General features: G+C 49.4%; 1 protein-coding gene across 2 annotated transcripts; it reads left to right on the top strand.

Annotated features, from left to right (window-relative positions):
• The first annotated feature begins 208 nt into the window (after positions 1 to 208).
• C16H1orf116 (chromosome 16 C1orf116 homolog) lies at positions 209 to 12198 on the top strand. 2 transcript variants are annotated; one of them, XM_061382072.1, is made up of 4 exons: positions 209 to 395; positions 5333 to 5518; positions 7879 to 8056; positions 9271 to 12198. In XM_061382072.1, exons 2-4 carry the CDS (start codon positions 5414 to 5416, stop codon positions 10779 to 10781), a joined length of 1794 nt encoding a protein of 597 aa, XP_061238056.1. In that variant the 5' UTR covers positions 209 to 395; positions 5333 to 5413; the 3' UTR covers positions 10782 to 12198. The 2 variants fall into 2 exon arrangements, with proteins under 2 accessions (XP_061238056.1, XP_061238057.1); XM_061382073.1 differs by lacking the exon at positions 5333 to 5518 and having other exon boundaries at positions 264 to 395.
• The last annotated feature ends 488 nt before the right edge of the window (positions 12199 to 12686 follow it).

Below are 12686 nucleotides of genomic sequence, written 5' to 3'. Positions count from 1 at the left end.
GGGATAACAGGCCATCTCTTGTCCAAGCCTCAGCCCAAACCAGCGGCTCCTCCTCCCGGCCCTTGGCTGTGGTTAAAGGCTCTCTATTGGCTCTCAGAGAGGGAAGGAGGGCCGGAGGCGATTGGCCAAGTGAGCCGACCCCGCCCGCGCCCTCCCCGGGGAAACAGCTGGAAGCAGACGAGGGGAGGGAGGCCAGGGATTGGCTGGGAGTCGGGCTGGGTGGGGTGAGGCCGCGCGGATGAAGCCCTTACCTGTCCAGGTGAGTCAGGAAGAGGTCAGAAGACGAAAGCAGTAGGAGACTGGGCACGCTACCTCTGTCTCCGTCTCCGTCTTCGCCTTTTGTATTACGAGGGTATTCTCTTCTTTTCCTCTCTTCAGTCACCCGCCCATTGAAGGTGAGTTAATTACTAACCAACTATTGCTTACTCTGCAGCAAGAATCGGGGTCTTCGTGGGAAGTCAGAACTACAGAGTTGAGCCCTTTATAACTTTCCTCTCTCTTCCTCAACTCTCTGAGTCCAGTAGGGCACCAAAGTAGGTTGATAGCTGGAGACAGAAGTGCTTTTCTGGAGACCAGGGCTGAGACGCGTTTGTTTATTTTTTTTATTTCTTTTTTTCATCTGCCTGTTTAGGTTGGATAAAGCATATTGTGCAGGCAACAAGAAAAGAATACAGGTTTGCTTTAGAAATTTCCATCTCTGCACAATTGAAATTGAGTTGTGATTTTGGAAGAGAATATTTAGAGTAGACGGAGTAGAAATGGAAAATCGCCCAGGGGAGGAAAAGTGCTTTGTTTTTCCATTTTATTTCTAACAGGAAATTTTCCCATAGCTTTATCAACTCAATGTCTATCTTTATTTAAATAAAAGGTGCGGTGTGTGTGTGTTCAGTGTGTGTGTGTGTGCACGTGCGCGTGCGATAATGGAGCTCCTTGTGGAAGGGTGTGGAAGGTGTGAGCCATGCTAGGTTGTTTGTAAGGCGATGTGAGGTTTGGTTACATTGGAAAAACTCCAAGTCAGGTTACCAGCTCATCTTTGGAAACCCACGGATAATCTGGTTGCAAAGTCAAGCCTATTTGAGTTCAACCTCATTAAATTTCTTACTTTGCCTGTTAATAGACACAAGAACTGGCAAACTGGAAGCTACTCAACTGTGCCAGGGCCCCACCCACATTAATACTTCACCAGAGCATGTCAAATCTAGTAGGAATTCCTATTAGAATGCACTGTGGCAAGGTCCAGAGAGGAGAACCAGACCAGTGCTGTGGTTTGCTTTGCGTTCTTTCAGGTGTCCCAATTGGCAGTATGTGTGGCAGTCTCCCCGCACATGGACACAGGGTGTAGAAGTCAAGTCAGAGTAATAAGTCAGCTCTCCGTCATCTAGCTTGTAGGGGTTAACACTCTCTTCCTTAACTTCATGCCTTTTCCTCCTGCTTCCAGAAAAAAGGAAGTGGGAAGATCTAGTGTCAGGATCCCAGAGCGTGGCACACAAGCCCTGAATGAATATATTGGGTTTCTTCCTGGCACCTGAACCTTTAGGCTCTAGTTCAGCCCACACCCCAGAACCAGCCCGCCAAGCTCACTGACTGAAGGCTGCCACAGATGGTGACCTTGTCAACAATAAAGATGAGCTGTGATATCAAGCAAAGCTCTTCTGCACAGGGGATGTTTCCACCCCACTCTCTATAACTCCACTGGTGAAAGAGGCAACTATATAATTGCCTAAACTTACATGGAAACCTGCCCATGTGCTTGTGGAGAGGGATACACATACAGTGCAACTTTTAGTCTTCTTGGCCTTCTTAGGGTGTTCTCCAGCCCAAGGCACATTTGACTGGTCAGCAGGAGAACTGGAGACCTGGAGATAGGAAATCTCTTTGACCACTGGGGAGAGAGATGAGTTCTTAGAGGATTTTGGGTGGTTTCATGGGAGGAGGGTGGCAAGAGGGCCTTCAGATTGTTCAGGAGGTACAGAGAAGCCAAATAGGAGTGAGGCTGAAGCCCTTTTCCCACCCCACCCCGTCCAAACACCAGAATGCCACATGCCATTTTTTTACTCTCCTCCAAGGCTTGGCTGGCTTCAGGGAGTAGTTAATATTTAATATGCCTTTGCACGGGTGACCCTGATACAGGCTGTGCACATCTCTTAATCCATTCCTTTCTCCCCTCAAGCTTCCCAAAGAGGTCAGTATTGAAAGATACCAAACTCTCACCTTGAGTGTTTTGCCTGTTGCTCCACTTATCAAGTAGAAATACCACAGATTTCAATGGCCGCCCTGAAACAACCCCCAAGTTTCAAGGTTGTAAAGTTGGTGGAAGGAAATGCAGCATCCAGGTCAGGTCAGCCTGGTGAGGGAAGGAGAGAGAGTAGGAAGAAGAGAAGGCGTCTTCACAGTTCAGACTTTGGGGATCAGAACACTGGGTGTGGAGAGGAGGTGGAAGCACATTGAGGCTCATTCGGCTTTGGTTTCAGCTTCAGGTTAATCTCTGTGGTGATTCTGTCGTGCTTACTTGAGCGTCAGTGGCATTTAATGTCATTTCTTTACTCTGGAAATATGTGTTGTTGGGACAAAAAGCTGAATTTTCAAAAGAGGATGTTCCTGGGGTTTTCCATGTTTAATCAAGGGTGGCCAATGGTCCTTTTTTAGGTACATGGCCCTCTTGCGTGTGGAAAGCCTTTGTGATACCCTCTAGAAGGGCTGGGAGCCATAGGCTGTCCCATACATGCAGTTACATAGATCGTTTCATACTTCCCATAGGAAGGGGTTAGAAAGAACCCCAGATTTCTTAGCTGTCAAATGGAGAAAATATCACATCCTGCCTAAGCTAGCAGTTTAAAAAAAAAAAAAACTCAATTAGCATATCTGAAGCACTTTATAGACTATACCCTACTGTGTTTTTTGAAGCAGTGCTGTTCATATTGTTTCTATCTCTTCCAGCTGCTTCAAGCCATCCTTGGTTCCAAAGTGAGAGTGTAATAGGCTTCCCTGGGAGGAAGGAGAGGCTAGCAAACCCCTGTAAAGTCTGATGCATGCTTGGAAGAACAAGGCAGTCATTTTTCTCTGAAAGGAAAAGGCAGCATCTGCTCATCTGTTCACAGAGAACATTCCATTAATTACAGTGAGTCACTTTTAACAGTTACTGCCCCAATGTTACAGATAGGAAATCTAGAGCCAATAAAACAGACCCTTGGACCTACACTGACTTCTTGGAAACAATACCTTTGTTTTAATAAAGCTTTGCATGCCCTGGGCCTACTGGGGCTAATAAATGTTACTGTAACTGAAGGTATTTCCCAAAACTCCATTAAGGCACATATTTTCTGGGAAATAAAATATTTGAAAAAGAGCTTGCAGTAATAGTGTATAAGCCAAAAGAGAGACCTTCTAACAGTGCAACTCAGTAGACTCTAGAATGAACGACAAGTGTCTTCATCTAGCATTTTTTGAGTGCCTTCTATGTGCCTAGGCTAATGGATGAGAGATGAGGGATGGATCCTCTTTGTTGGTCTCAACCCTACAGAATGTTAGAAATGAGTTAGTACCTTTGGAAGTCAGTGACCTAGTCAGTCATTAAGGGATAGACTAGCTGAGGTGACTGAACTTCACCTTGCATGACTTCTCACGTTTGTTTCATTGGGGTTTTGGATAATGGGGAACTAGTGAAGGAACTTGTGAAGGAAACCCAGGAGTTATCTTCACCCATGTTGATTCATCACTGCACTTCATCTCTGTCCCCTCTGGTCCCCTCTCTGTCTCCTAAGAGGCTCTGGGCCCTCGTGAACTATACATACCTTGCTCACAAGGGATTGACCCTCTTCCTTCTCCATTGTTCTGCCCCTCCCTGCCTGTGGCACTTGGGGACCTCCACCCCAGCAGGAGAAGAGCTCTGGGAGGCCTTGTGCTTGTCAGCTTGAGGTGCTTGGCAGGCTGACTCCCCCAGCACAGCCCAAACCTGACTTTGGCATTGGAAGCAACTGTTGGTACAGGCTGAAAAGACAACCTTCCCTAGAATCTGAACCCCAAATCTCAAGATGTCAAATCAAATTCAGTTTTCCAGGACATTTTTCCTCTTACTGGGAGCGTAGGAAAAGACGGTAGAAAATAAGACATGGCATTGTGAGGAAAACATGGATTCAGAATCCAACAAACTATATTCTAATTCTAAACTCTTCCCCCATGTCCTTTCTTGATCTTGGAACTGTCTTTTAATCTTAATTCTTCTAGAATTTCATTTTAACATGGGAGAGTCACCTTTGGCCTTTCCAACTGTGGTGGAGTTTTCCCCACGGACAGGCATATGAAAACCCCCAGGACTTCCTGAAGACAGATGGCACTAACCTTCCTTTGCTATTTCTGTTGGCACAATGAAATTGAAGCCGTTCTTTCCCTGTGAGTTGGAGTTGGAAGGAAGCTACCTAGGACTTTGCTCTTGTTCAAGACAGATTAGGGAACCTCATTGGGAATACGTGCAGCCTCAGAGGGGGTGATGCATGAGAGAGGAACTAGGTCTGTGTCAACCACTGGGGTGCCGTGCACACACCTCCCAGACTTGGGTGATGATGGTGGCTGTGGTGGGACCCATCGCGATGATGTTGATGATGTGGCTATGGTAGCAGCTGACAATTACAGGGCTGCACACCGCACAAAGTGTTTTAAATGGAGTATCTCATTATAAATTCATGACAACCCTTTGAGGTAGGTACTATTTTGCCCCTGTTCCTTTAAAAAAACAACAACAGTTTTGTTTCCCTTGCTTCAGTCTACTTTGATCCAAGTTGGATCTTGTCTTTTTCTTATTACAAAAACAGTAGTAGTTACTCATTTATTCCTAAGCATTTGCTAATTTACTACCAACTAAACTGTGCTAACTGTTCTCATTTAATCTAATTATTATTAACCCTATTAAACGAGGAAAAACAGACTCAGAGTAATTTGCCTCAAATCACATCACTGTAAATGTTGGAACTGGAATTGGAACCCAGATCCAGCTACTCTTCAGAACCCAAGGTTTAACCCCTGTAATACCAATGCTAGTAATGAAAATCTAGGTTAAGTTCCCTGGTTCAGAGAAAAAAAGTGACTGAGAGAAACGATGGAGCCTCCCTTCTGCTGACCTGCTTCTCCACCACCTACGTCCGTCCTCCTGCACGTGTGTGTCCAGCTTGTGTGTCCCTGGTGCAGGCTGGGGGCCAGGGTCTGGGCATGGCTGAGCATGGCCCTTCCAGCTCTCTGCTTGCTTGGTGTCCCGGGCGTCATGCTGCTCCAGGGCCTGGGCAGAGCCTCGCTGGAGCCTGGCTCAGCTCACACATGGCTTTGATTCTTCTCTTTTCAGGCCCAGCCTGGGACATTCTTCACTTCCCTTCACTTCCCCTCTGGGAGCCCCTTTCACCACCCCTGCACCTTGCTTCAGGCGATGCCCGAGAGGGAGCTGTGGCCAGCAGGGCCTGGCTTGGAACCCGCGACCCGCGTCGGCAGCTGCGACAGTATGATGAGCACCACCTCCACCCGCTCTGGATCTGTACGTACTCTCTCTGTCTGCAGCCTGGCCCGCTCTCTGCACCCTGCCCTGCCCTGCCCTGCCCTGCCCTGCCCACCACCATCCTTGCTCACTGCTCCTTGTCTTTCATCTTCCTCGTCAGGGAGTGAAGCACGCCAGGCAGTATTTTGCCTCTGAGTCACCCCCGCTTCTATAGAGAATAGGGTGGGACAACCCCAGACAGTAATAAGACAAATGAGACTTTTTCCCAGTTCTCATTAGGTTGGGAGGTTTAATTCAGATGAGAGAATGGGTCAGTGATCTCAGGCCACAGTGAAAACAGAGTGTAGATCCCTGTGGATTCCTCAAGTCCTCTGCAATGAGCAGCCTCACTTCAGTCTTTCACAAAGATCAAACAGCACATAGCAGTTAAGAGCCTGGGTTCTGGAGCCAAGCAGATCTGGGTTCTCTATATAGAAGCTCCATGATCTTGGGCAAATTACTTTATTTCTCCAAGTTTCAGTTTTAAGATAAGGATAATGTTAATCCTGAATTCATAGGGTTCTTGAGAGGAATAAATGAAACACATGTAAAGCATTTAGTACCTGCCTCTATCTAGAAAAGAAATAACCTATCTGTAAGTAGAGATTGAGAATCTTCCAAAATCATTGTGTTTATTTGTGACATGTAATAAGTTGTAGTTTTTCTGGGCATGGATTTAAATCTCAGTTACTATAAGATTGGTGTCAAAAAATAAGTCTGCCCTATGTCCAAATATAAGCATTCTTTTGTTATAGGTGCTTATCACATACATGATAACCCTTGATAATGTATACTTTATTGCTCTATATCTTATATGTAGAGATATTTCAAAGTTTAAAGATCATAATGATCTCTACTGAATGTTGAAGATGTTTAGTTGGTGAGTTTTAATACGTAAAAATGGAGTAGAAAAAGCAGCACATAATGCACAAAAGCTGAAAGTGCAGACAATCTGTATATAATTTCTTTTTGACCCTAGATGATGGGGCGACAGAGATAGCTTCCTGTCTGTTAGGCAGAGACCAACGTGAATAGTTACATAGCACTGGACACAGAATGTGGCAGGAGTTAAAGGTTGTCAAAATGAATCACCCACAAAGGAGAAATTCAGAGCTGGAGTCTTGGCAAGACTATTTTAGAAAGAAGAGGGCAATAAAGAAGATTTTGTTCACAGAACCTCTGGAGCCAGCATCAAGGCTTCTAAGGGCTATATTTGGGACTTCCCTTGACATGTAGGCCTCCCTCAATCAACTGACAGATGACTCCTTATGGAGCCTGAGGGACTGGAAAAGTCATTCCAACAACCATTTCCCCTCCGCCTGAGATATTTTCAGGGTTTTCTCAAAATCTTTCCTGGCCATCTGAATGAGTCTGAAGAATATATAACTCTGCAGTGACTCAAACATTAGGAAGAAGGGTAGAGACACTAGGAAGGGACTCAGGCCAAATCTCCTGTATTCCCATCTGCCCTTTTTGTCCTCCCTTCAACCTTCAACTTTGGAGAACAGCTATTCAATGGATCTTCCTGGCTTTGCAGAACACGGCAGTAAGAATCTGAAATGGCCATAACCTGTTCTTCCAAACATGCCTGTGTGCTTTTTCATAATAAAAACATGTATCTCAATTTCTGCATAATATTTAACACTAAGTTGCTCTCCCCTCTCCCTATACCAGTCTGTCCACCTTCCTGCCTTAAGTTAATATTTGCTTAAGAAATGCACACTTTTTTTAATGTTAGCCAGAGCCAAATGCCATCAGGAAAGTAAATACACAAGGGGAAGAAAAATTCTGCGTGGAATGCATTTCAAAGTCAAGTATAAATTATTTAGTGAATTTATCTGTGACCAGTCATGCCACTGTTCCTATTGACCTGGCAGCGAGTAGTTGACTCTCTTTCCTGTTTGTTCTCATACTGTCCTTGACATGCCAGATCAAGGATGCAGAAGTACTTTGAAAAGTTCAAAGCAATACCATTTTAGGTATTGCTTCAGGTTTAAGATCAAATCATTATGTTATACACAAAGTTGAAGTACTTGACATAGGTCACACAGAGGAAGTAGAACCCAGGACCTTCTAATCTGTGCCCGTAAGCGTTCCACCCAGGACTTAGCAAATGAAAAGCCCTTTGCAGTCTGCCTGCCCAGCTGTCAGAGCTGGGTGCCAGGGGGACCGCAGCCCGACAGGCTCTGCCCTCCTGGTGCTTGCGGCTTCAGGAAGCAGCTCCAACAGGTCTGCAGAGTGGCATGGTGGGCAGGTGTCCGGTTCTTCGGCATTCCTTCCCCAAGGCAGGGTGGCTCTTGGGCCCCACCAGTTTCTGGAGAGCTGCCTGTCACAGCTCCCCCGCCCTCTCCTCACTCCAGAGTGACAGCAGCTACGACTTCCTGTCCGCTGAAGAGAAGGAGTGTCTGCTCTTCCTGGAGGAAACCATTGGTTCCCTGGACACCGAGGCTGACAGCGGGCTGTCCACCGAAAAGTCTGAGCAAGCCACAACTCCCCAGGGTCCCCGAGCACTGCCCAAGACCCAGCCTGCCCCCCAGGGTAAGACAGACTGTCTAAAAAAAAACAAAAAAAGACTACATCCTCCTGGCCGCTTTCCTTCTTGTCTGCCCTCTGCTCTAAGAGTCATGGGCAGAAGAAGGAACAAGCACTCTCCTCTCTACTTGTGGCTAGAATAAAACCTTGTCCCTGGAGGGAAGGAGGGATTGTCCAAGATAGCTTCTTGTGCCTTTGTATGAAGTATCAAAAGTCTAGGAGGGAAGGGGATTTGACCAGCTCCCACTCTCTTATGGAGACATTCTAAAGCCATATGACCACCAAGGTGGGGGAGAGAAGCAGCGAGGGGTGGGTGGTTGGCCCTGGAAAACCTGAGTCAGTCTGGGGAGCTAATCTGGGTGACCCAGAGGATGAGGCTGCAGGAGATAAGAAGAGGGAGGGGCTCCCTTAATTTCAGTGGGTGGCACCTTGAGGGCCTTGTGAGAGAGTGTGGAATGATGTTGCGGCTCAGTAGATGGAGACAAAGATGGCATGTGAGTGTGGCCATACATCCCAAGAAGACAGTCCCATTGGTATTAGGACTGCAATCACTTCTTCATACACTTGGCAAGTATTTATTGACAATATGTTAGACCCTCTGTCTGTGGTGATACAGCAGGAAGTGGGGACGTGGGACTGCCCCTGCTGCCTGGCGCTGATTTCCTGGCCCAGTGGGCCTGATGCTTGTGCTTACTCACTGGAAGGGAAGAGCTCATATCACCCTGTGGCGCAGACACAGCTGTGGCCATTACAGAGTCATCCAGGTGTTTACAGGAAGTGGAGGTGGAAGAAGGCAGATACCTGGTGAGGCAAGAGCAAATCACTTGTTGATGCTGTTTAAGCTCAGTGCTTTCCACTGGACTCAGTTACCTAGGAGCCCCAGGACAGCCAGAGGGACTGTCCTGAATCCCAACCATCCTGTATCTGTAGAGGTTAGGAAGAGCCTGAGTCAGGGACACAGAGCTGTCTGGGCTGCCCTTTGCCCAGCCACCAGGAAATCCTAACCCTTGGTTGAAATAAATCTGCTAAGATTGATCTGTTGTCTAAATAATATCCAGACGAAAGTGTTGTCCTTCAAGAACAAAGAGACAACAACAACAAGCAGACAAAAACCCATCCGTTGCGACTTGGAGATCAGAGTGTGGGAGGTGTTTTCTTTCCCCTTGACACCAGGGTTCTCACTGCCTACTCTTCTTCACCTGTTCCCCTGACTCTTACAGGACATCCAGAGGAAATAACTGGCCGAGGACCAGAGCCAAAAAGAGTGACTCCATTCAGCTCAGCTCATCCACCTGGGCCCCAAAGCCTGGGCCTCAGGTCTGGCTCCTACAGCCTCCCCAGAAATATCCACATCGGCAGAAACCAGAACCTCAGAAAAAGCACCACCCTGACTAACAGCCATAATCCAGGGGGATCCAAGGGACTTGTCTCGGGACCTGAGACAGAGCAGGTCAACCAGAGACGTGAGCCCAGGCAGACACTGGCCACACCCCCAGACGCTGCCCTTGAGCTGGACGGGGCACTCATCCCCCCACCAGAGGCTTTCCGGGACGCTCAGCCCCAGCAGCGTGGGCAAGGCAGCCTGCCCAGAGGACCAGGGGAGCTGAGCCCCAGGCCCCAGGTCCACCCATCACTTAGCTCCCAGAGAAACAGGGAGCCTGCTCCAGAGGCCATGTCCCAAAAAGCCAGTGAGAAAGGCTCAACCGGGGAACCTGTGCCACCTCGGCCTCCTCCCCTGGTGTCCTCTCAGGATGCAGGCTCTGGAGATGCGGCCGTCCTGTCAGGGGGCCATCCAAGTGCCCGGCCGGCCCCCCTCACGGCCCCTAAGCCCCGGAAACTGCCGCCAAACATTGTCCTGAAGAGCAGCCGCAGCAGTTTCCACAGCGACCCCCAGAACCGGCTGTCCCGCCACTCGGAGGCTGCACCCGGGGACCCCAGCCCCGCCTCGTCCTCGCTGCAGGAGCAGAGGAAAGCACGCAGGGAAGCACTGGAGAAGCTGGGGCTGCCGCAGGACCAGGAGGAGCCCAGCCCCCGCTTAAGTAGGCCCTCCGTCAGGCTCAAGGAGACTGGCGTTCAGGCCGTGTCCCCGGCCCCAGCTCAGGTCCCCGGAAGGGCCCCGGCCGCTGCACCCACGCAGGGCCCTTCTCCAGGGAAAGCACCAGCTCTGGCCCAGCCACCTTCTCCAGGCAAGGTTCTGGTTCCCGCCCAGGAACCCACTCCGGGGACAGCTCCAGCTGCCAAATCCACACCAATTCCTATCCCGAAGGGCCCGCGGGCACACAGTCCCCTGACTCAGCGGAAGCCAGACTCCAGGCTAACCCTCCAGGAGAGCGGCGTCCCTGGCCTCAGACAGATGAACTTCAAGTCCAACACCCTGGAACGGTCAGGCATCGGGCTGAGCAGCTACCTCTCAGCCGAGAAGGCTCCCAGCCCCCAAACCAGCACCTCTCTGGAAAAAGGCTCCTTCCTGGACAGGATCTCGCCCAGCGTCTTGCGTAATTCCCGGCCGCGCCCAGCCTCCTTGGGCACCGGGAAGGACTTCGAGGGTATCCAGGTGGGCAAGCTGGCTGACCTGGAGCAGGAGGGGGGCCCCAAGCGCCTGTCTTTCCAGGGGCAGAGCCGAGACAAGCTGCCCCGGCCCCCCTGTGTCAGTGTCAGGATCTCCCCCAAGGGGGTGTCAGATGAACACAGAAGGGAGGCGCTGAAGAAGCTGGGCCTGCTGAAGGAGTAGGCCACTGGCCACCAGCCCCAGCCACACAGCCCCGCCCCGCACCCCACTGCCCGGGCTGGGGCCCAGAGCTCGACTCAGGAGCTACACGGGGTCAGCTCCTCTCCAGTGGTCTCCTCTCTCTGGGAGAGAGACTGGAGCACACATTTATATTCAGAGAAGCTGTGCCAATGAAAGTGAAGTCACTCAGTCGTGCCCGACTCTTTGCAACCCCATGGACTGCAGCCCACCAGGCTCCTCTGTCCATGGGATTCTCCAGGCAAGAGTACTGGAGTGGGTTGCCATTCCCTTCTCCAGGGGATCTTCCTGACCCAGGGATTGAACCCGGGTCTCCTGCGTTGCAGAAGACGCTTTACCGTCTGAGCCACACGGGAAGCCCTCAGTGCCTGCGCAAATAATCCTGAAGAGGATTTCCACAGGAGGCTATGCGTGTGTGTGTGTGTGTGTGTATTATTCGCTGTACATATCACTGATGCTATTTATATGACACAAGGAGTCATTGCTCAGAATTCTGCTCTGGTTGAAAATTTTCTTATGTCGGGTAGAGTTCAGCCTAGAACTGAGTGGAAAGGCATGGCTGAGCCTGAGAAAAATAGTCAAATGAGACAATAGTTGTACCCGTGACATTAGGCAAATGCAGGGTCACGTGAAACGTGGGTCCCTCAGAATCCCGGCAGTGGATAGAGACTGGCTCAGCCCTTGCTGGAGTCCCCTCTCGCTTCTGGCCTTCTGGACAGGGGCCCACAGCCAAGGAGTCTGTCTGCAGCCCTCTCTCACTGTCCTTAGTCCTGAGGATCAGACACATCCTGACAATCTTGTTGGTCTGTGGAGGCGGGATGAATGTCTACACATCACACTTCCCCTGGGGAAGGTCTTGTCCTTGGGCTTGTTAAATTCAGTAATAAACTATGACGGGCCCTGACTCCGAGATCCCTGTTTTTCCTGCTCTGGATCTCCCATCTGCACAGGACTGAAGCCAGGGCTGGGTCAACAGTGAGTTAGGAACTCAAGCCTAGAGACATTGTATATACCAAGAAACTCTTGAAAGCCTTTGTCTATGTGATTGCAAGTTATTTTTTGATTTCCTCAATTCCTATGGAAAATCAGCACATTACATTCTCTGCTAATTATTTATTTATAGACTGTCAGAGCTGGGAGGGACTGTAGAGACACTCTAATCCAATCCTGTTAGGGAAGAGAAGTGACTCATCATGGTCACTGTGCCATTAGTGACAGAGCTGACATCAGAGCTGGGGCTCCCATTCCTGCCCACACTGCAGGCCCCTCCCCTCCAGCAGGGCCCTTGTCCATCCACACAGCACCCTCAGGACCGGCAGTCACCAGCAGAAGTCTAACCTGAAAGCTCTTCAAGCTCTAAAGTGTCTTCTGAAACAGCAGAGATTAAATGTTCAGGATCATATTTAGTGTTGTGGCTTCTTATTTAATTTGGGAAAGTAGTCATCTAAAGACTCATATTAATCCCAAATTCCCTGACCAAGTCATGCAACTTGCAAATACACCAGAGGGTACTGTGGGTAGGTGGTATGGGCTTACGAATACAAGCCCGGAGATTGGACATAGCTGGACATAGCCCCTGCTTCCCCTTAGGAAATAAATACTGTTCAGAGACGTGACCTGGTTGGAGTCCACGATGCCCAAATATGGGGGCCGGATAAAGGGAAGCAGGTTGAAAGTGTGCCCTGTAGGTCTGCTGAGCATTTCTGGACCATGTCCTTAGGACCCAGCACATCAAGGCTCAGTGTTTCTGAAAATGATGAGAGGGTTAAGGTAAGGACAACAAATGACTGCACCCTGCTCTGGCATGTGGGGTGTGGGTGCATGTGAGGTGTGGGTGTGACAGTTTCTGTATACACTCCACACACACACACACCCAAAAGCCTACCACCT

The sequence above is a fragment of the Bos javanicus genome, chromosome 16, assembly GCF_032452875.1.
Source record: "Bos javanicus breed banteng chromosome 16, ARS-OSU_banteng_1.0, whole genome shotgun sequence".
Taxonomy (NCBI): Eukaryota; Metazoa; Chordata; class Mammalia; order Artiodactyla; family Bovidae; genus Bos; species Bos javanicus.
Note: the sequence above shows the minus strand (reverse complement) of the source record. Positions and strands in the feature narration are given on the sequence as shown.